The sequence below is a fragment of the Hetaerina americana genome, unplaced genomic scaffold, assembly GCF_022747635.1.
Source record: "Hetaerina americana unplaced genomic scaffold, ioHetAmer1.1.p SCAF_6, whole genome shotgun sequence".
NCBI lineage: Eukaryota > Metazoa > Arthropoda > Insecta > Odonata > Calopterygidae > Hetaerina > Hetaerina americana.
Genome location: NW_027287205.1, coordinates 62477352 through 62502589, shown reverse-complemented (window position 1 = coordinate 62502589; position 25238 = coordinate 62477352). Strand labels below are relative to the sequence as shown.

The 25238-nt window shown below is 41.7% G+C and overlaps 1 protein-coding gene across 1 annotated transcript in view; it reads right to left on the bottom strand.

The window, feature by feature from the left end:
- The window catches only part of rst (irregular chiasm C-roughest), a 335831-nt gene that overhangs the window by 97385 nt on the left and 213208 nt on the right, over nt 1–25238 (bottom strand). Inside the window, exons 2-3 of the mRNA XM_071593602.1 lie at nt 19676–20435; nt 17252–17565 (exon numbers count right to left, since the gene is read on the bottom strand). Coding sequence (XP_071449703.1) covers nt 17252–17565; nt 19676–20435 — 1074 coding nt within the window. The remainder of the gene's footprint in view (nt 1–17251; nt 17566–19675; nt 20436–25238) is intronic.

Genomic DNA, 25238 nt, shown 5'->3' with positions numbered 1-25238 from the left:
CAGTTTATAATTCCGCATATTATTTAGATAGTAACCTTTTCAACGGAAAGAAACTGGAATTAAAAACTGCATAATTTTCAATGCTGAAAACGCAATCTTTTTTAGGCTATTGATATGTTTATTAAGACCTCAGATAACACCTTTTTTCCTATGAGTTTAGATTTCAAGATTGAGTTTAGGCACTGTAAATTTGTTATTACGGGTCAGAAATTTTATTAACAGCTCTCTTCAATGTGTGTTACTAAGCATAAAAAAACTGCTTTGGAATGCAATTAATTTTTATTATGCGAGTATACGTGAAAAATTTCCGCATTTTCAAGTTCTGCTGGCATTTGCTCGAAATTTTGCACCTGCCAAAGTTCATAATTAAGGGTAATGGGTTATACCATAAAAGGTTATTAAAACATTTTCAAGGAGCAATTTAGATACCAAATTGTCAAGGAAATTAAATCAAACCTCTTACCTGCCGTCGCGGCTTTCGCAATTTAATGATATCTTTGTACGAAATAACTTTTTAATCACTTAATCAAGGATGATATAACCTCGTGTTTCTCATCATTCCAACTCCCGAAGATTTTTTTTACTACAGGAAAGCCAGGACATCAATCGAGAGTAAGACCTAGCATTAGAATAAGTGCGGAAAAAGTTCCATGGATGGATCATTAAAGAAAACTGAGCTCCTGGAAAAAAATTCTTTTCACTGTTTCTTATTTTGATTTCGGTTCCAGAAAGAACCGTAACTACACTGGATGGGAACGATAACAACCCTTACGTAACCACATAGGTTCGGAGCTGAAGCCATATTTTGGGTTCTGCTTCAATTCCTTCGTTAAGTTTCCTCGGTGGCAAAATAGCAGTCTATTTTCATGGGCGAAATGCGAGGCGGGGATTACGGAAATAATTCAGTGCATCACTGACCACATTGACCAATTTCTCTCGACGTGCTAAGGAGAACTTAAAGCGGCGATAGCGCTGAGAGTTATGGAATGGAAGGTAATGAAGCGGAAAGGCACAGCTAAATTATTCACTTCATATAGTCCCTTCTGCTGCTGCTCTTTCCTGGGCAACATATCAACTCGTAATCGAAGACACATGAAGTGAGAGACGTTTCAGAATGCTAACCACTCTGTCTCATAAATATTACACTTCTGGTAAAAGTTAAATCAATAAATACATCTCCTTTCCATCCCGAAATGAAGGGAAATATAAAATAGTTAGTTTCAAAATGAAAATGTAACGAAGTAAAACTTGGATTTCGGCTCCGAGCGCAAAACTTAGGGATGCCTGCATGTTTTTCATCGACAGTTGTTACCGTGATCTCAATTCTTTCGTAACCGCAATGCCATTTTCGTACGGTGGTTCTTTTTTTTGGTCGAAACAGGGCAAAATAGCCCAGCCTTCACTTGTTACGAGTTTTTGAGGTAACTCCCAGGTAATTGGCAGAAAGATGGAACGCTAAACGGCGCATGAAACGCCCGTGAAAGAGTACAGGGGAAAAAGATACGAGGCGAACGATAAAAGACAATGAACGCAAAGCAAAAAGAAAGCCGCCCTCCGGGCAAAAGTTTGTCGAGTTTGAATTCAAAGGGATGTAAGGGATGATTAAGGCAAGGATGAAGAAAACAGGAAGTTTGTAATCACTGAGGATGGCGCTGCTGGAGATGAAAGCGCGAAGCAAAAAAGGGCAAAATGGCGTAAAGGGAAGCAGTAGGAAAAGTGAAGGGAAGAGGATGGACACGAGGTATGAAGTTAAGGATTTTGGTGGGCGTCAGGCAATAGAGAGAGAGAGAGATGTTTACGAGAAGGGGGAAGGAAACACCGAGTAGCGGATGGGGTACTGATCGAACCCAGCATATTGACTAGAACCTTTACATGACAGCAAAAGATTTCCAGCCCAACATATCGCGTGCTCACCAATGTTAATTGGATCGCAGAAGAAAAACACAATACCCCAATATATAGATGTTTGGATTTCAGGATGGAGAGCCACAAAGTCACAATTTGTGATGATTTTGCTCGATATTTGCAAGGGAACGGAGAGTAAAGCGCAATTTCTAACCCTTCATAATATGACTTCCACGGCAAGGAAGGGACATAGATACACCTGCTTCTACTTTTGGATTCGTATGTGGCATCAGAGCTGAAAAAAGAAAGAATCAAAGATACGAAAAAAGTTCTAATGCTTTTGAAATCATCCTTCCTCAAAATTTCAAGTCGAAACTTTTATAAGGGTTCCTCCTCAAATATCTCTTCATCACTCTGGCCCATTCACATCGTGGTCGATGTCAAGTTTTAGTTCTCAACCTAATTATTCCCAAATTTTTTCATGGCGCATAATATGTTAGGTATCACGCAATACGACGTCAACTCTGCACAGAAATCAGAAAAACGACATTGAAAAAGGTCTCGCGATAGCCTAAGGCAGTAATCGGGATATGTCGCTTATAAGGGAGCCCTGCAATGAAATAACCAATATTTACGCGAAAAAATAGTTATTAGTGTGGGACGCAATACAATTCTGTAAGGAGGTGAACGCACCCACCACCCGCATTGGAATTTTATTCTGAGAAGGGAGTCAATCATCCCAATTCGTTCAGACTGCAGCCGCAAATCCACTTCCGGTGAATAAATCGTCTCCCGAGCAAATTTGGGATGGATTTGGTTGTCATCAATTGTGCCACGGCAAGTACGGCAAAACCAAAAAAATAACTGAATAGTTTCTCATTTTGAATGGGCATAAAAATGATCCTTTTTAGTAAAATACGTAAAAATCAGCTCGGCACCACGGCGAAAGATTACAAGATCCTGTTCCTTGAATATTTTCTATTGAGAATTATTTCAAGATTCTCGAGACATCTCCGGTGAAGGGATTTGTTCGTATATCGACCAATTCACTTCCCTGGGAAATTTATGAAAACGTATTAGGAGGTGTTAATACTCGAAGTAACAATACGCTATTGCGTAATGGAGCAACTGTGATAGGCCAAAAAAACAACGAAATGTTTGACGACGGCGAGGAGAAAGAAATTTTTTTTTCACCCGTCGCAGCCGAAAAATCTGACTGACGGTTTTTAACGCTTGGCCTAAGCCTCAACCAAACCGGAGGGATGCCTCTGCTGGGTGATGGGGGGGGGGGAGAGATGCTCAGGCGAGTTGAAAGTGAAGGGGAAAAGGAGAAGAGGGCGATAGAGTAGGCGGAATCGTGGGAAGGAGGTGGGTGGCAAATTTTCATGAGGAAAAGAGGACTGACAAACGTAGAAAGTCGAAGGAAGTTATTCCACCGAGATATACACCTTTAGCTATCCGGCCAACCACATCCACGGGAGCGGGAGGAGCCGGGGGAGAGGACAACGAGGAGGCAGAATGATGGACACGCAGTCTGGAACCACAAAGAACAGGAGCGCGGAGAGAGATTTAAGGTCTTGAATTCGAGAAAGGTCGAAAAAGTGAGACCAAATGGAGGTCCAGAGGGAGCAACGGTATAAGAGGTGGAGGGAAGCGAGGATGGGAGGAGGAGGGAGGGAGAGAGAAAGATAGGGAGAGAGAAAGAGAGGGGGAGAGAGAGAGAGAAGGAGAGACACTTCAGAAGCACATAGATCGAGCACCTGAGTGTTAGATGGAAAAGTACGGTGAGAAAGAGGGAGTGGCAAGATCTGGCGAGGAGGAGATGAGAGGCCTTCTGTTAAACTGCCCCAAACTCAGGAATATAAAACGTCAGCTCACACTAAGTTGTCCTCTGTTCCATGCACCTTAAACGGTTATTTTTACACGTAAGAAACGTAAGCCGGCGATGGTGTGCAAATACCTTAGGGTAATTTATGACCTTCCGGTTTACGCAGTAGATGTGTCAATCGGTGAGCGGGATGAATAACTGAAAATTATCAGTAAACCAATTGTTTTAGGACTTGTAACAATTCACGGAGATATTACACCTTAATGCATATACATACGTATTTTGGGAATATTTAAGGATGGCTTGTAAATATTATCAACAGTCATCATTATATAATTTGAATAATATCTTAAAACAAGGGCAAAATTTTGACGTTCTGAATGCGACTACTCATTTCATCCGTTACGGTGTTTCAACATATCATACGAAACTTAAAAATACGTTTATAAAATTGGTAATCCTATCTGAGAATCAAATGGTAAAAGAGTCGATGACAGTATCAAATCAAATTACAGTCAATATCATTATTAATATGCCGAAATATGTCTATAAAAGACCCTACTACTGAAATTATTATACAGTCAAAACTTCAGACATCTTTATTAAAAATATCATTCGTTATAATTCGTGTTTAAATTGCATTAATTGTGTGTATGAATGCGCGGGTACACTTTTATGTATACACATAATAACGTTTATGATTAGTTCTTTTGACAATAGTATTCGCAAGAAACCGGTATTTTTTACAATATGTAAGCGGGTGTAAGCGATTACATCCATCAGTAATATATAATCTAACGAATTATTATGACAAAAATAACTAACCGATGTACATATTCTTACAGCAGTCCTCAATAATATTCATTTGACCCATTTACGTTCTTAGCATTGAATTAATGAATCTAAATGTCGCCGAGTGGTTGAAGCTGCCCGTTGGTGCAGCTCCCTTCCCTTAAACATAACTTACGAGAATTCCTCGAGACTTAAGACGCCTTGTCATCGAAATTTTGGCGAATTCTACTTGGATTTCGGAAACAAAATTGACGTCTTCCGCCTCGAGAAGAAAAATTCACAGCGCCCAAGTTCATCAACTCAGGTTAGATTTTCGACCCCCCATTATGCGTGTGTTTTTTTAACTTTTCCGAGTCGTTGCCCGCACGACCTCAACCTTCCACGCTGCCCCGAAGCTTGAGCTGCCAATTATGTGCCCTTGCGGGGCGGAGCGACGATGCGCATGCTCCAAGGAGCAGTGGATTTGATGAAGGGCAATGAAAAGGCCGCCGAAGAGCAACACAGGGAGAGAGAGAGACGAAAGGTGGAGTGGAAAGCGGCGCGTAGTAGGCGTAAAAGAGAAAAAGGCACGAGGGAGGGGGGTTATCCTTCAAGAGGATGTGGGAGAGAGAGAGGGAAGAAGAGCTAGGGTTGGGCGAAATGAGGAAGGGCAAAGATAAGGGAGAGGCGGAGGGAAAGGTCTTTTGATGGCTATTTGCTTTGCGCCGGCTTCCATTACGAGAAAGGCCCTTAGTAACGCGAGAAGTGGCTCGGAGAAAGAGGACGGGAGAGAGGCGCGGAATATGGGAGAACCTCTGGCAAAATGGGACGGGCGAACGGGAGGGCGAGGGACGGAGAAAGAGGAGCAAGAGAAAAAAAAGGAGGGTACGAACGTTTGATGAACTTGTCGGTGGAGAAGGGCACTCACTGCTGGTTTCCATGGGTAGGGTTTTTCGATGTTGGATTTTTAAAACATCTCCGTGCGATCTGCATTGAACATCTTACATAGCTAAGTTCGGTGCGGAGTTATTACTCCACAGCACTTTAATTTACATTCGATCCACTGAATATGGAGGACATCGAAATATTAGCTTGATATTGATTATATCGATAATACTCTATTCATCCATTCAATACCCTAACCTCTCCAACATAATTATCAAAGATAGATTTCGGAAATAGAAATTCCTGCCCATATTTACACCGAAAACACCTAATGAGGTACATCGAACGCATCTTAGTCGGTTTATTAAAATATCGCAGAGCCATAGCAAGAGACGTATTTGATTAGACAAGTTTTTAGGAAACTTAGCAGTAGCTAACGTATCCTCAAAGTGAAATTATTTAATTATTGCCAGAAATAAAGGTACCGCAAACGTCCGTGATACTCTCGCATGGTCATGAACACGAAACTCCCAGCATTCGCACGTCATTGCCAGATGTAACTGGTTCCCTTATAAATGGTTTCTAGCCAATACGAGTACACATCTAAATTCATGTTAATTTTATCCCTTAGCAAATAAGCCGTATTTCCCAGGTCGTCTATTTGGTATACATTTAACTCATGAAAAATCCTACCAACTTTTTAGCTTAATATATTTTATATTGACTGCGATTAAACTACTAATATAATGACCTAATAAATATTTACTGCCATCGGGAACGACGCTCAACTTTTTTTAAATGCCGGTTCCGTAACACAAGTACCATGAATGAATGAAAAGGTTTCTGCTAACGGACGCGTGGGGACGTTACCCTGAAATAAGGAATGAAACTGTGTTTTTTTTTAGTTGCGCCATCGTTCCGAGATAAAATGAACTTAATTATGAATGCTATGATACATAATTAGTCAAGTACTAAATTGCTCCGTTAGATTCAAAACGTTTTTTGTTTATTCCAGCAGATCAAAATGTAACAACTTTATAACATGTTTTCCCGTAATAAATCGATTTCTAACATTCATTCAGCACTTCATATTATCGCAAAACCTTTCCAATACACAGGAAAATATTTTTTAAAGCATCGGAAATTACATGAAAATTAAACGATTTCTTCATAAATTAAGGGTCCATTTAATCGATTACATACATAATTATCTATTAATTTCATGTTTCCTTTGAGATCCATTTGTCGAGCTTTTCTAACAGGTGATCTTGGATCACAAGATATGATTAAACTAAAACGTTTGAGACAAATAGAAATTTAACGTATCTACCAAGAAGAAATTATTTTTTTTTAAGGTACCCAATTTTGTTGTATCATAGATTTAACATAACATTATATTATCATAATCTTTAATTTCTTTACAGTTTGTTACACAAATTTGTTAAATCGTCTCGTAAAAAATTCTTTAATACTTAAATTAATAACATTTGGCAAAATCGTTCATCATTAATACTCAATGCTCAGAATTTATTTAATTTTATTGCAGGTAGATGTAGTTATCGGCTTTCCGACGACACCATCTTTAAATCAGATGAAATTGACTTTACTTTCATGTTCCTATTTTATAATTTATTTTGAGCATCGCATGAATGCATTTTTATCATTAACTTACGAAGTGCTATAAGGAGATACTCATATAGGTTTGTTAACCATATTTTACATAACTGTAATCGGTATAGTCCGGTTTTGGTATATGTAGAACTTTAATTTTTAAATAATCCATTTACTGTTTGTCCTTCTTTAGAATTTCTCCCAACAATCCTCTGTCCTCCTCTATCATGACGAGGTTACTTATGCGGTCTACCTTTCCGTCAATTTAACCTCTTACCACTGAAGATCATAAAGGGGCGTAATGAAACTGATATACCATAAAAAAATGAACTATCCTTCTTGACGCTTCCCCTAAGATCCACGGTCATGAACCACCATTTCGGCGGAGAAAAGCAAAGACAAGGGAAATGATACCGAAGGAAAATGCCAAACTTGAAGTAGACGGCATATGAAGGATGAGAGTGAATTTTGAACGCACCAAAACGAAATTTCCTAGCTTTCCTGCAGTGTCGACGATGATGAAAGCTTTACGGAGAAATCTATTCCTGCCGAAAAGGGTGGGATTTAAGTCCTTTTATCCACGAAACCAAGAGTAAAAGTCACATCCGCTTGATACTTCTACATTGGAGGGGAACCGCGGGGAATAAGGGCGGTGGACAGGGAAGTGTGAGAGGGAGTTAGCGTGGTAGAGGCACCCGAGTCAAAGAGAAAAGCCGGCAGAATTAATGGAGAGTTTGACTTTGCGGATGGTCGCATGAATATTTTTCTGAGAGAGAGAGGAAAGTAAAAGGTGTTGCCACAGCCCTGCTTGTTGACAAAAATATAATAAAAACTCCTACTCTTGGCTGGACATAACGGCTTACCACAGGAAAAATTCCTGTCTCTCGGGGGAAAAATCGAGAGAGGCAAAGTTGGCGGGGGGAGGGGGGGGGAAACGCCACGTACCTTGGGGACCTATTAACATTACAAATATATACCCAGCTTACGGGGAAGCTCTCAGGCGTCCCGTAAAGTGACTGCAGAATGAGCATTTGCCCATCAAATATCTATCTCCCTTGACCATACTATTAAATTTTCCGCGAAATATTTCACTGTGCTAATAAAACGACCGGATTGTGTGTGCATTGCTTCCGATTTAGAGTCATAATGAGTCTATTTGAATGGATTGGTATACCATTAGTTGTGGACATGTGTAATAAACCCGTTGATATCGGGACTCGAATGCGTGGATAAATCTTTCATGCACCATCTAGGATGACAATAAACGGTGAATAACTCTCTCAATTCATACACAAGGTGGGGATTCAAAGTTTTCGCATGTCTGCTCTCAAGTTATTATTTTCGAAGAAAATAAACTTGCCATATTGCTGCAATAGGTCAAATCGAGCAGAAATAGCATCGGAGTTAACCTCACTAGCGAAAAAACATCACAGGAGAAATGTTGATTAAGTTTTATCCTCTCCCTCATCTCACTCCCATGCTTCATTTAAAATCTCTCGAAATTTGCTATCCCGTTCAGCGCCTTAATATAATTTCACCGAGTGCTTACCTCCGCGGGCCGTCATATAATGTGTGATGAAGAAAATTTTGCAAACCGCGGCGGTGCCAACGCTTACTCTTGCGAGTGGATGCTTCCCTGCTTGATCCAGGAATTTTTGGGAAAAATTGGATTTAACAGGATATACTCCCAGTTAATGGATGTTTGGCGATAACATTGGTTGCCAAATTTGTGTATCTTTCGGTTGTGGAGGAGGGGGGAGGGTTGGAAGGAAGCGAGAGTGGAGGGGAATGGTTTCGGGGGAATGAGTGCGTGCTATTAGGACGGAGAGGAGCGATGGTATTGGAGAACGTTCATTAGTAAAAGATACAATCCATTCGGTTACGATGGGGAGAAGATACCCGGTCTTGTTTTTCCTGAGAGAGCGGTGCGAGGCTTACGTAAGGCCTGGAGTCGATGTTTTTGAGGGAAAGAGTAAGCAGAAGGGATACGGAGTGATGAAGGGGAAGCATATAGCTATCTGAGGCCTTGGAGAAGGGATGGGATTTTAAGGAGAACCATTAAAATTAGCCACGTTTGAGAATTCCATGCCCAGTTAATATGCTTGGGAAGAAATAAGATGGTTCGCTTTCTCTCTCTCTACAGACTCTCAACCCTCAATGGCATCAAGCGCTATAAAACAGTTAATCCAAAAGATAATGTCACGATTGAGGAACAACTTGCATACACTAAATCGGCCTTTAAATTGAAGCAAGAGCGTTTATGGCTGTTAAAGTCGGCAAAACATCCAAACAAATTACTCAAACGCTCACTACTCCGTAGATTGGAGAGTTAAATTAAACTATAGGGTTATCTTGCACTTAAAATTTTCCCATTACGAGAACATTTACGTTTAATCTTAGGATCTTACCAAAGAACCACATTAAAATTATCAATTACGAAGGATGTAGCCCAGTAATTATGAACAAGTGTTAATTTAATTCGAAGCTTTTAACTCCGGTGATTGGAATAATGATTAGTGAATGCTAAGGGTTCTGAAAGAGGAATTCATTCAGGTTTTCATTCGGATTTGGCTTGATACCATTTTTCAATGTTGAACAATGTGAAATATATATTAGTGACTTAATGATTACTAACATACTCTTCTAACAATAAATGTACCTAACTTGTTTTTGTACAGAGCAAGTGTTCATTTCACACGAGTGTTCGAGTAAAAACAACTGTGCGATAGCTGCACTCAATTCCGGAGGAAAAGCCATTATTTCATCGTACATTTGATTGAAGCAAATGGCGTTTATACTTCAACCGCAATGAATGCACATTTTAAGTTATTGGAATGAGAGTTAGTAGACGTCTCAAATGCACTGCGTAAGATAACCAGCTAAGTTTAAATATTTATTTCCAAAAGATACTTCACTAACGCATTTTTAAATCAAGGATATATTTGAGATGCCAATTATTTTAGATCTTTAAAACAAAAATGAGACCTACAATGTTTTAAAGTTAAGAAGCACTACGATTAAACTGCATAATATTTAACATTTTTTTAACTCTGCGCTCTAATTGTTAAGTCAAAAAACAAGGTGATAAGTTACTCTTAAAATAGTAATGTAATTCATCATATGCACAACTAATTAAGAATAATATATCGTGAATTACTAGCTACTCATTAAATTTCTCAATAAAAAGCACTGTGCCATTGTCACAAACAGAAACCGAAATGAAATAGCCGAGTTCATGCACGAGAAGCTCTTGGTGACTTGCACGAGCTAACTTCTCCCTTGAAGCACTTGGAGAAACATCACCTATGGAAATGGTGCCGTTCAAACTTAGAGTGAAAAACCTACAAAACTCGTCGCCCTAGTTTTCACCGTACACAACTCTAGAAACCAGGACGCAAAAATGCGATAAAATTCTTCACACCCCCGCGTGGACGGAAAAACCCCCAGCTCGAGAAAATTAAACCACCCGCTTAAAGTCCGACAATTCGCGTTGGCGCGGAGAAATTCATCAATCAAGCGTCCAACGCTTTCAATCCAAAGCGATCAATGCCACACAAAACATTTCGTCTCGGAGCATCCCTCTCTCCGTCCCGTTTTCTCCACCCATTGTTTCCACGAAGAAGGATTAACTCTCGTTGCATATTCCTCGGATGAAGCCCAAAGGGTGTCCCTCCTCCCCATGGGCCGGTAGCAATCGATAAGTGAGGAAACGCGTCTACCGCGAGAGTCGTTGGGGACGAACCTGAACTGCGTGATACGACTCGGCGAACGTAGATGGCGCGCAGTATATATTCAACGCCCGGGGAAAGCGCCACCGAGAGGGCCCGGCGGCCTTCCCCGCGAAGAGAGATAAGGCACCTGCCTCCATCCCGCGACTCCTATCTCCACTCCCACGTTCTGCTCGCCTTGCTGCCGCTGTGACCTCCTCCCCCACACTTATGGATAGAGACTCTCGGGGGACGCGTCGAGGGGGGAAGGGGGTGGCAGGGAGGTCGCGAAAACACCCCTCCTTCCGTCGTCTCTCCTCCACGGCGTCGGCGGCGTTACCCCCGGAGACCTGACCCCTCATTACGTGCCGACGCGCAAGGAGCGCGACATCGCTTTTCTTCCACGAGCCTCGCAATCAGCCCACGACGCGAGGAGCCTCTCCGAAGAGCTTTAAGACTCGAAGTGCCGCTTTCAAAAGCCCTGCTCCTTTACCCAGGCAGCGGCTCCCTCCGGGCCGCCTCGCACCACTCCTTACGCGGGGAATATATATACATGCGACAAAGCTCCTCCCATCGGGGAGAAGACGGAAAACAAAGAGAGGGTGATACTACTTTGGAAACAAAAATTATCGAGCACTGGCGAGCTGGGACGGCTTTCCTTCATCTCTTACTTGTTCGTGCCTGGGTTTCCACCCTCCCGCCGCTAGTCCTCACCCCCACCCCCGGAAGTATCATCGTCTTTTTTCTCCTTCGGTCCTCTCCAACCCAACCCTCATTTCATTATTGCCAACCTCACAACGTGGAGGCGGAGGGGGGGAGAAATACTCCCTTCTCTCATCTTTATCCGCTTGCCTCCGCGGTCGTCGTTGGAAAAGTTTTCTTACGTCTGCCTCCATGCCCTTTCCCTATCTCTCCCCCGCCCTCCCTTTTCCCACATCCATCTCTTCACCACGCCCCCGACGAGCTCCCAGCTCCATTTCCACACCGCCTCCTTTCTTCCCCCGCCGCTCCCGCAAAGGCGCCGCCTCGCACCATCCCTTCCACGGCAAATCCGCGGAAGCCTTCCCCAATCATATCTCCAACCCTCTCTCATCCACATTTTTCTTTCACCACCTCTGACTCTCCGCGCGCTCCAGACCCACTCCCCTCCCAAACACGTCGCAATCCACCCCGCGAGGAGGACGCCCCCCCCCGCACCGTCTCCCGTCCGCCTCGACCGTCCAAACTCATTCCACCACACCCACCCTCCTCCTCGGCTCCGTTCATCGTAGGGTCGCTCGACCTGGCTCCTCGCTGCCGTCGGCGACGTGCCTTCTTTATAATTCGTCTCCGGAGAGACGAGAGGCAAGGGGGATGGGTGAGGTAGGGACGATAAAGAAAACGACGAGGCTAGGGAGACTGGAGGGGGTGTAAGGACCTTTTCATTACATCTCTTCCCTATGCTCGCTCTTCTCACCCCCTTCCCAGGCCCGCAGCCGCCGCTACGCCATTTTTACACGCGCCTGAAAATCCGTTCCACGTCGGCTTAACCCGGCTTCAGTACGTTGAGGATAAATACGTCACTTCCACCGGTTTAAATCGTATTGTTATTATTGTCACCATCAATTTTTAATCCGCGCAGCCATTCCTTCCGGTCCGTCTCCGGCGTCGCCCGCAAGCGGGGATGAAAAAGAGATGTGATATCTGTTTTAATATTATCATTATTTTGTTTTCCGCTTATTTTAACATCCTTATATTTTATTTTAACTCGGAAAGGACGGAGTATCGGATTTAATTCCTACTCTTTACACTCGGGGAGCAACATTTCACCTAGTCAAGATTTCCCCGTAAAATTGCTGCGCTCTAAAGAGAGTATTCGGGGGAAAAGGCTTTAATCGATTGAATTACAATCTTTTAACTCGGGAGCGGAGGAGGATTATTCGTGAACTTCTCATTTTGTGGTGATTCCTCGACGAGACAAAAAAACGGCGATTAAATTCGTAGAAAAAGGATTCAGGCAGTTATTTTGAATTTCAAGAAAATGTGGAAATTCACACTCACATAGAACCGAATATACGATGCAGGAGATCAATATTCTGATTGATAAATCTCTCCGACTCACATAGCCCCAAAGAGCAAAGGGGGTGATCAGTGACATCAGTGTAATCGCTGCCGTAGTGAATGTTTTAGTCTTTTTTTCAGTACTCTGTATAACACCGCGTGGGAGTGTAGCAGGGGGTGAATACATGCCAGACTAAATTTAAAATAGGGATGAAAATAATATGGAAATTTAGAATAGGGAAACGAATATGGATACGCACCCGTCGAAAATAATCCTCCACTATACTCTTCTCACGTGTTATAGATAAAATACTAGTCCTAGGTTCGCCAAAAGATTTTATAGGTTTTCACGGAATGCTTTTGCATGCATAGCAATTCAACTTAAACTCCACAACACTTATTCTTTAATTATCCGTACAGTTTTTCCATTACTGGATGGCGCCGGAGCGTACATTATACGATTACACGTAGTTGCGAATACTCTTTTCAGTTACTTGAAACAATATTGGCATAGAAGTAGATATCCAGAGACGCCTTGTAACTTTTCTCACTCTCCCTCAAGTCACACTTGATAGATAAATCGATTCCTTAACTTCAGCCGAGGACAAGATCTCTTTCTGATATATAATTATTGCTCTCTATTTACCTCTCCTCACATCCTCATACCATTTAAAGGGTCGTTAGATTGAACCCTCCATACTCGCGCAACTTGCCTCTCGTGCCATGTCTTCCGTTCGTGGATTCCCCTCTAAAACTCTCCAAAATAAATAATAAATAGCCCTCACCCTCATTCTCTTCACCCCCAATCTCTAACGCCCAATCCCACCCCGCCCTGACTACACAAAAAATGAAAATAAAGTTACGAAAAGTTGCCGATCGACACCTTAATAAGAGGAAATCATTCCCATTTTGCGATGCTAAAAAAATCATTGGAAAAAATAAATACGGTGAGGAAGCTTCTGCGGAAATGACACGGCGCTAACTCAAGGGCGTGCTCTGGTATCAAAAAATGACTCGAGTCTCCATTTTTTTCTCCATTACTACGAGGAAGACGAAAACTATTGGTTGAAAAGGTTGGTTGAAAATTGGTTGAAAAACCAACCGAATCAACGACAGATTGCAGTATTATTCCTGGTTCTAATTAAATACTTTGCGATGTTACACCGATTGATGGAACGCTTGCGTGTATGGTTACATTATATTATGATTTCGGACACTAAATATCTTGAAAAAAAAACATCATATCGATATAACAACGTCATAAGAACTTCTGCCCTGCCTTCTGCCTGGGCAAATGCGCGACCATTCTTTCCCTCCGCATGAATAACCACCGCTATTCCACCAAATCTCCCACTTTCCCTAATTATCCCATCCCTACTCACGCTGCTTCCCAAAACTAATCTTTCGAAGACTGCCTCTCCGTTTCGGTGATTGAAATCCTTCCCAAATCTGAAAGAAGAGGTGAGAACCCACGAGATGGCGCATATCTGGGTGTCCCAGTCATTTAAACCCCCCGGACTGAACCAAGCCCACTGAATGCATCATATGGCTGCCGACATATCCCCTCCCACCTCCTTGTTCATTTCCTATTGGTTCCTTACCTCTCCTTACCTCACCCCTCCCCCGCACATGTCCTGTCCACTCTTCCCCGGGAACGCCATTCTGATGAAGACGGTCGAGCCGTCGAAACCTCAAAACTACATAAGTCAGTGTCCTTTCTTTGTTTTTCTGTTTTAAAAATCTGCACCTGTGTTTTTATATATTTGTGCGTCGCCAAAGAGCGTTCCATTTGGAAGAATTATATATATATATATATATATATATATATATATATATATATATATATATATATATATATATATGTATATATATATATATGTGTATATATATATATATATATATATATATATATATATAACACTTTTTGAAAGTCTCACGGACGTGAATAATAATGTATAACACTTAGCACTAGTGGACACAGACAAAAACACAGAAACACACAAAAAAGAGACTCACTATTTTTCGAATTTTCGGTGGTCGTGACCACCTTTATCAAGGAAGAGAAGGACAGTTCTGTCCCTCTCTTCCTTGATAAAGGTGGTCACGACCACCGAAAATTCGAAAAATAGTGAGTCTCTTTTTTGTGTGTTTCTGTGTTTTTGTCTGTGTCCACTAGTGCTAAGTGTTATATATATAAACCTGTCTGGATATAATTTCTTTGCCTGAAGCTGCACCACAGTGAAATCTGTGTGTGAAATCGCAAAGTTTTATTATGACGATATTCATCATAAGTAATCCCACAAAGTTACGCCTGAAACGATTAATTACCTCAAGCATAAAGTTCATATCTATCAAAATAAATAACAGTGTGACTAAGGAAATGCTATAATAACTTTAAAACTATCAACATAGACTCTTCCCCTAACATTTAACGCTGAAAACGCCCGTACATTCTCGTTAAGCGAGTGATTTATCTGAGGATTAACAGGGTGCATTTTAGTCCGACAAGGGAATACAAGGATCCTTGACCCGCGGACGAGTGGACTAAAACTGCCTCCAACATGGTCGTTAGCCGCTAAAGGACGAACCGAGGATCCTTGCTGGATCACATCTTCAAGGAACATGATTTTTTTTCTTTTATTGCCTCGCTAAGAAGCTCATTGCCAAGAATTATCATAGGGAGTCCCATGTGGAAAATGGTTGATCAGCGATGCTCGAAAAGTTTCTTCAAATGCATACAAATATTATTCTATGCGCCACTTGAAAACTTAATGATGCGAGCAAGATGCAGTAAACCGAAAAGCTACACCAACAACATGCCAAGTGAACATTTTTACAAAACAAGGGGAGCTTACTTCCGTTGAAACATTTTTATAGGGATAGCTTCAATAGCCGGACTAAGTGAGATCTGCAACATGCATTTAAGAAAAATAGCCGTAAGGAAAAGCGGCATTTTATACGCCCCAGTTCTTAATTCGCATATATGAACCGCAAGACCAGAAAAAAAACTTGGCAAAGGAGAGAACACCCACGACGAATGATATTTATGTTCCGGTGAGCCTAATATAGAGTTCGATTGCAGGGTTCACCACCATAATCTGTAAGTCCGTACTATGGCCTACTCGCAATCCCTCGCTTTTATTCTTTTTGCTCTAACAAGATGTTTGCCAATGCCTCAACATTAGAGAATTCTTTCAGGTGCGTAAGAATAAGTACATTTTGAGTACATAAACATAATTCAGTGCACGCCACTACGCAAGTTTGAGACGTTTTTAACATTTTAAAGCCAGAGAATATTTTTTTCAACTTTCCTTCAGTCTCTATGCACTTCAATTAATATCTGCAATGCACGCTCTTGAGTACATACTCCTTGAATGATGTTTCTCCGTCAACGTGGCTTGCAAGCAGTGGGAACGTTTAGCACAGATCACGTTGGAGAATTACAGTGCGTTCAACTTTATACGTTATTTCAACCAAAGACTCATAATTAACCTAATTTATGTAATACTATATATTCTCGTAATTTTGTTCTATTGAAACAAATTGAGAACCATTACCAACTGAAAGTTGTATTTCATCAATGCTACCAATGCAATGCAAGTACTATCGCAGGAAATCATTCATATATAAAGCATAATGAAAATAACTAATGATTATGGTATAACAGAAAAATTACGAAAACATAAAAATGAAGGTTGAAGATAGATATTTGACAACTGTTTCTTTAGTACAAAGGTAAATTATTGCGATCTGATCGAGGGAAAGTATCTTTTACGCATTAAAGTATTATTACTTCTGTTAGAACATGTGGTAGGCGTGGAAATGTCTTTTTGTTCCGCAATAAGAATATTTCCTATGAGAATCGTTAAATCCAGATAAACGTTTTGAGATGCTTCTCTCAGGAATTCATCCGCTTGATAAAAAGACGTATCTTATTTTGGACACGAGTTGATATTCACATGATGGGATTCATACGGTCTCAGAAGAAAGGTTGAGAGCAACGCTTAGAAATCCATAAAATCCGAATCTTCAGCTTCGTTTCTTTATAATGGAAATAAATATCAGCATTTTAAGATTTAAATATGGGAATGCATTTCCACTTAACACACTTTCAGATCACAAGTCAACGATAACCATATGATCCAGTTAATAAGTACCCTTGAAAATATCAAAGTCGACCGCAAACAATAGCATGAAAAATGAAAGAAATACCGATACATTCGAGTTTTTCTACATATCATGCAGTTAGAATACCATACTACTTTAATTGAGAGCGTAAATTTTAATCCCAATTTTCGATTTATTTGAGAAATTATTTTTCATTTAGGCTAGACTAAATTTCACCTGCAATATTTGGGTTTCTTAATTGAAATTTAAAACGGCTAAATGAAGCTTAACATGTTGTTCAGCAGGTTCAATAAATCAAAATTTACGAGATTCATTTCCTGAATTCATTGCTACGAGAGAAAAAAATAAAGGGAAACTCCGGCAGGCTTATGAAGTGGGAAAGACGTATCGAGATTCGGAATGAGAGGTTACCCTCGCTATTTTTCAAAGTACGTACCTCTGCTGCTGGTTTTCCGCCCTTGGAGACGCATTCTAGTTGGATTTCTCGGTCCTCCGTGGTCATCAACGACATGGGGTTGCTGGGAGAGAAGGTTCCGCCGCTAACTCCGTGGCTCGTGGAAGTGCCGCTGCCCGGAATGACCGAGTCCCCGGCCTGGGGGAGGATGCGAGGCGGTTCGGGGGGGACTAGGACGGTGAGAGTGGCAAACCGGGAACGGATTCCAGGCTCGCCGTCGGGCCCCGCGGACACCTGACACTGGTACCTTGCGTCGTCATCCAGTCTTACTGGGTGAATCTCTAATGAGTAGTCTCCTGGAATATCATTGGGAATAAACTATTAACTGACAACAAAATCTTAGTTTGACCTCAATAAGTTGTATAAGCATGTAAATAACCGTATACTTGCACAATGTAGGTTTTCAAAGTGATAGGACTCTCTTTGAACATAAATAATGACTTTTTAAATTACAAAACAATACGCTATGAAGTCACAAATGGTCTAAAACTATGATGATTAAAACCTTGGCGATGAATAAAAAAGTGCTTTCATTACTTCCATAAGATCAGGAATTCGATTGGACGCAGAAAAAAAAATTAGTTGAGTCAGAAAAGATCAAAGAGAAATAGAAGAAGGAATTAGGTTGGCAAGGTTTAACATAGAAAAATAATATGACACACATGAGCTAAGAACGAGGCTTACTGGATGGCGAAAAAGAAACGGCAATAAGGGAAATAAAAGCCAATAAGGCCATGATGGTAGACAACATTCCTGTGAAACTACTAAAAAGTTTAGGAAAATGTGGGAGGAAGAGTTTTTATGGATTAATCCGTAAAATTTATGAGGAAGGAATTAGGTTGAAAACTTTCGTCCGATCAGTGTTAGCTCTAATTCCAAAAAAAACGTAAAGATTACATATGCGAGGACTACAGAAGAGTAAGTTTGGTATTGCTCGCAGTTGAAGTAGTTCTCAGTATCACCAATTAGGGGAATGAGAACAAGGGTGATGATTACTTAAGGGATGATCAATTTGGGTTCAGAAAGGGGAGAGGCATGCGTGATACCCTTGCAACCATGTCATTTTTAGAGAGGAACATTCACATCAATATCAGGATGTATTTGTCTGCCTCGCAGATTCCGAAAAAGCGTTTGATACAGTAAGTGGTGGAATTCATGAATGTATTGCAGAAAATAGGAGCAGATTTGAGGGATAGGAGGCTAATTCGCAACCTGCAGATGCCTCGGAATACTCAAGTAGTGAGTGGGGGGTAAAGAGTCCGGACGGACAGGGTTAGGAAGAGAAGTAAGACATAGGTATTCATTATCACTTGCGCTTTTCAATGGAGGAAATTATAACGAGGTGGGGAAGAAGTGAAGGTATTTACAAATGAAAATCGGTGGGGAATTCAAAAAATTAGTTAGGCTTGAGGATAATCAAGCTTTAGTTTACCAGATAGCGAAGAGTTCGTAGGAAGGCATGGAAAAAGAATAAATGTAAACAAAACAAAGTTGATGCGATTTACGAGAAAGAGAAATGCTAAGTTGAACGATACAGTAGGAGGGCAAAAACTAGAATAAGTGTAACAGTTTGCCTATCTCGGACGTATTTTGAACCAAAATTGGCGGAGCGGTAGAGACATAAGAAGAAGAATTGGGTTAGGCAAAGAAGCTTTCAAAAGAAGGTAGAAATTTATGACAGGGACTTTGGATAAGGAGATTACGAAAGACTTCGTTAAAACTTTAATATGGAGCGTGGATTCGTTTAGCGCGGAAACATAATCATTTAAGCAACATAATAGGCGTATATTAGAGGCTTCTGAAATGTGGTTGTGGAGGCCGATAGAAACGGTGCAATGGACAGAAAGGAAAATAAACAAGAGGGAGAGAGGATTGTTGGGATAAATCCAAAGGAGACGGGAGAGATTGATTGATTGATCAGAGTATTTTGATTGGCAATTGGCTATTGAAGACCATGATATAGGGGCCAACCTTAGGCAAACAAGAAAGGGAGAAAAAAAAATTATGCGGAGTTGAAGAGGGGCTTACTATAGTAGTCGATGCCAAATTGTATTTATTCTTAGAACAGGCATTCAAATGCATGTATTGTTTAAAATTGCATCGGCAGTGTCTATCCAAACCCTACCGTTATAAAACCAATAATAATGATAACACTTTCATCTAAATCAATTGATGCAATCAATGAGAAACGTTTATTTAACCATGACAGTCAGAAAGAGGTAACAAATTACAGATCTCTTTTCACAAGATGGGATAGAGAGCTTTTTCATTAATACAAAGCATATGATAATGGTGACGGCAAGTATCGGAATAATTTTCGATGATCCAACAGTTTCTGCTCCACCAATGGTGAATCAGTTTAGGTGGTACATCACAGACTCAATGACCGTAACCTACGCAACGTACCTTCTTCGTCGCTTCCGATCATGGCATATCTCTCAAATCCGGATAGATTCCGGTCAGGCCCGAGAGCGAAATCATCCTTAGTCCACTGCGGCGTCCCCGCCCGGCCGAGCACCCGACACGGGAGGGTCACCCTACTGTTAACCACCGCCGTCTGATCCATAGGCTGCATCGCGAACTTTTGCTCCGCCGTCACGGGTGACAACATGAGGGCAAAGGTCAGCAGCACGAGAAAGAGCGGGAGGTGGCCCAGGTGGCGAAGGAGGAGGCTGGACGGCAGGCGGCTGGTGGAGGTTGGGCACGGGTCACGCCGATCCTTTCGGTGACGGCCCCGGCCCCACGACTCCGGCGACTGCCGGAGGCCGCGGCCGGGACGGAGTCGGAGAGCGGCGGGAGTTCGCTGGGCGCCAGCGGCATCCCTTCGGATCGAGTGGGGAGGACGTTGGGTCGAGGCCGGCGACCGCTTCAGGTGGTGGAGGAGGTTCCTCGAGCACGTGGTGAGGAGGAGGAGGAGGGAGCGAGGGGATGAGCGGAAAGGGGTTTGGCGGCCGGGAGGCGCGTGGGTTGTCGCCGACAACGCCTGGCGGCCGCCGGGCATCCGGGAGAGGCCACCGCGGCAGCACTGGGGGGCTTCGGAGGCGGGGAGTTGCGGGGATGATTCGCGATAGCGAGGGACTAGGTGGAGTGTGGTGTTGGCGGGCGTGGTGGTCATCTCATCGAATCCCGTACCGCGGTCTTCCATTCTGGCACAAGTCGGGGAGCCCTGAGGAAAGAAAGAAAATTTCATAGGTCAGTGATTGGACGAGAGAGAGTGCAACCAGAGATGGGACCATGATAAAATAGGTCCTTAATTTTTTAATTTTTGCGGAAAATACGAAACTACGACATACGCGAAAGAACTGTATTTTCTATTGTAACAATATATTAGTTAGAAGTAGCATATTTAGAATTGTGGGAGCACAATCATGAATTAACATACACGTATGCAATTCACACAAAAACTGGTAAAACGTTTAATCAGAGAGATCTCGGCCCTTCAATCGATCAAATTCTCAACAGGAAGCAGTAGTACGTAGTAAGATGACTGTGCGTTCTAATACGCAAATTTCCGTCAATAAAATAGAGTTAAATCTAAATTAGGTTTGATTTAATCAGAATAAATACTGTCTAAACCGAATTCTTTACCAAACTGATACCATGATCTCCGTGGTCCGATAAGTTATACTATCTATACATATGTTATCTGGGACAAGTATCTCTTGCGTAGGATTCATAGCATTACTTTAAAATTCAGGATATAATGTATAGCTCCTGTGGTGATCATTATACTCCAAAATGACGTAACGTGATGGAAGCAATGGTTGATCTTTTTAAATGTATCATACCGATTTTATTCTGGAACCTCATGAAATGAGCAACCAAAAATTGCCCTTTAGGATATAATCTGCTGAGCTTAGAGTGATGATAAAATAAAATTAGTGGCCCTTTAAAATCCGTTGTAAACTATTACATATAGAATAACTTTTGTAATTACATCATGAAAGAGAAATGGCGACTTTAAACGCATCGCCGTAAGTTAGAAACATAAAGATAAATCAGATTCACACCTTCCGGAAAGAAAAAAATTGATACTGATTATATCAATCCACTTTTTTGATGACAATATAAAACATGATTTGGCAGCAAGAGTAGCATTTACAAAGGAAAATAAAATATATGTAGTTATCACATGGTACGTGACCAACAGATACATTAGTGATGACTCAACTTTCAGCGAAAATCCCATTTTGATAGTTTAATCAGACTATTCACAAGATGCATATACTTTAATCACAGTTCCATGGCTTTCTCGTCCCGAGCACAAGAAGCAGCTTAAATGCGTTGAATCCGTGCAAATTTTAAGCTCTTGAGTAAAATGCCAAAGTAACCATAAACATCTTGGTGTCAATATTAACGCTTTCAAAGCGATAGAGGAAAAAAATTGGCGTGATTCGTAACCGCGACACCTGCCACGCATTTATTATTCCAACAGGGAAATCCTCATCCCGCTGCCATCTTCAAGAAAACAGCCGAGAAGTCTTAAAACTTCCGCGAAACAAAATAAAGGGAAACAACCATGGAGGAGAAAAAAGTGGTGCGGCGTATTCCTTTCCCGATCCCAGAGCACGTAGATCGAAGACGGAAAAAGTATGGAAGAAAATATAAAGAAATAAAACCACTGAGAATTATTTCCAGGCTATCGAAGGATTTCTTTACCTCTCCCTCGACCGCTCTCTCGCTCTCTCATCCGCGTGGAAATGCTTCGATTTTGTTACTACCCTTCCTACACCCCCACCACGTTTTCCTGAGGAAAAAAATTCATGGGAAAGCACTGATAAAAAAAACTCGATGGGCGAGAGGGAGAAAAAGGGGAAAAATAAGTTTATTTCTCATCCCATTACGGGGATGAGAATAAGATGGGGGTGGGCGCGGATGGAGAATGGGGAGGATGGGAGGCGTCGGTGGGAGGGTTGACGGGGGACGCGGTGGTTGGAGGTGGGGAAGAAAATACGACATCAGGTCGCCGTGAAACCCTATTGTTTATCTAAATGGGTGACAAAGTCAATTCCGATAGGCTTAAGGGCGTCCCCTTTGCCCTTCCCTTCCGCTCCCTCCAACACCGCCCCTCGGGCCTCCAGGCCGTCTCATTTCCTCGCCAACCCCTCAAGGGCCGAATGAATTCCTTTGCATACACCACGGAGAGGCGAGCCGAGGGAAAAAAATAAAATAGTGCGCGGGTGGGAGGGGATGGGTTTCTGGAGCGTGGAGTGGGTGGGAAGGATTTGAGGAGGAAGAGGGCGGGACTCGGGCGAGGGGAGGATGGTTTGAAGGGAACGGCGAGGACAGAGGAGAGCGGGAAAGGGAACAGGTAAATTGTAGGAAGAGGGCGGGCCCGGTTATGCGTGGGTCGGAGTCAAGGAGGGGAATGGCGTGAAAAAGAATCCGCGGTGGAGGAAAAGGGAATTTCGCAATAAATGCATTCGAGGTGGAGAATTAGTGGGTGGGTGGGGTGGTTTTTGGGTGAGGGAGGGGGAGCTAGTCGAGGGGAGGCACAACTGAAAAATACGAAGAGCGCGTTAGAAAGAGTTTTAAAGTCGCAAATTCAGACCCGAAACTCCAATTAATAACTGTGTTTTAAAAATCCAAGTGCTGCAGAAATTACTTAAGACACACGCACACATAAGTTGCAGTACATCACCTGTTAGAATAATACTTGAGGTCCGGCGGTCTCAACAGAGGAGAGGAAAACGTTTTACTCTATCAAAATTCCTGCAGAAAATGCCTTTCCCAAGTCCGGGCGCGAATTGAAGCGTAACAACATGGAGCTAGTGGATATTGAAATGTCTGCAAAAATATTTTTTATCAGACATTTCAATATATCCCAACCGGTATATTTTACCATGCCAGAGACCTCAACTATTTTCAAGCATCAAGAAGAAGGTAATAATGTAAACGAATTGGCTCTAATAGACTCATTTATTAAATTTCATCAACTGACCTTATCTAATGTACTTTTCTAGCTCCTTATCACTAAAGAGCTCTCATAGCGATAAATCTGCATATGCAGTCCACTCTGTTAAAGTATTGATAAAATTATAATAATCTGCAGTGAAATTGAAATTTAATTTCCTTTCTCATACGTAATGACCAGTTTTCATTGAAAACGCCGGGCTTCAAATTATTTATCCATTTGGGCATACATGAGTACTTGTACTACACTTTTTTATCTTCTAACTGAAGTGAACCGTATGTTTTCTCACTGTAGAAATTTTTCCAAAATATTTTGAACACCGATGAGCTACACTGGTTTAAACACATTAAACCACTGAATGAACCTAATAACATTCGCAATCGCAATAAATGTCATTTTATAAGGTTTAACAATATATTCGTCCATTATTTGAATAATTTTAAATTATTTAGTTGGAAAACTGTATAAAATAGTGAGAAAAAAGAATGGGCGTTTTCTCACATAAAAATTCCTTGATTTTTATTTCCAGGTTTTGCATCATAAAATTTATGTATGGCAAAAGTGACCGACATAATTTTATTGATCAGCATTTGAAAATAACATGAATGTTAAGTTATTTCCAACTGCTGCAACAAAAATAATAACTCGGGAGCCTCTTAATGATAACAGAGAGCAAATCCTTGATGGCAAAATAAGAAAATTTTACATTTCTCAGCCAATTTTTATAGTTCGTTACTAAAGCGTGTACGCATGTCTTTAGTTCTAACGAATGTACCCTTACTTATAAGTGGGACAAGCTAAGAAATATATAAAGGTGGAGCCAACGAGGAATAACGCGAATTATCGATACGTAATAACGATTACGAAAATCTATTATTCAATCATCTAATCTAATCGGGTGTAAGATCCCTGCACGGCCATCTTTCGAAATGTAAATTAACGAACTATCATCGTACTCAAAGAAGACATTCGTGCGTCTTTACTAGGAAAAATACCGTGGATTCCTGCAAAAACCACGTCCCTATTCAGACCTAGGTCTCCGATGGCGTAACAACGGTGACACGGAAGCGGCATAATTTGTTTGCATTATCCTTTCACGAGGTAATATCCTTGAGGCGTGCCTAATGAAGGGAGCAATCCAAGTGCGGAATAAGCAAGCGAAATAAATATAAAAAAATATTGACCGTTATTTTCTTCCGACTCGGGATTGCCCCGCTGACGGACGAACTGGCGAGAGAAGCTCACCCATAATAACAGGAGGTGCTGCTCTCCCTTTGGAGCCCTCGGGGGAAAACGCGAAGGTTTACGGTAACTATGTAGCGCACGAAGGTGCGGAGAAGGAATTGTTAGTGGTACAGGCATAAATGGGGAATGCACGGTAGGGAGGGGGTAGGACGGAGGGGAAGGACTTGGAACAAGGACGGCGTGCTCTGGAATGGGATAATACAGAGGTTTGGGAAGGGGTGGAGGTAAGAGGAGAGGGCGTGCCAAGCTCATTGCGCCTCCCGAAGCGAAGGTTGTGAAAAACCTAGGCAATGACATTAAGTATCAAAGCAGGGGAAGGGGGTGTCGTTTCCAGTCTGTATTTTTTCCAGTTTGCTTTCTTTACGGCGGGGTAGAGTGTATGGGTGTGTGTGTCTGAGCTTCGAAATGGCCTTAAGGTATTCCAAAAGGTGGTGCGGGACGAGTTGTTCTATTTTGCGTCTCCTAGAGTCTAGTGGGAGGCTAGGATGTAAAATAAACAATGGCATCGAGGATTAGGAAATGGAACTCGAATTTTTATGGCTTGCGTGCAGTCGTGTGGCTATGCGGGTCTGTCGTGCGCATTACTTTCCATTAGATCTAATGAATAATTAGAATAAAAAAATAATTTATCAAATAAAAATTTAACATCAATTTCTGTACCGTACGAATGTCCAGGAATACTTTTAGCTTGCAGTTGCCAGTTAGCATTTTCACTTCAATTTAGTGTTTTTCTTGTGGACACCTGGCAAAGAAATTTAACATACAACTTACATGGAAATTGTTTCAAATCATTACGATGATTCTATTACT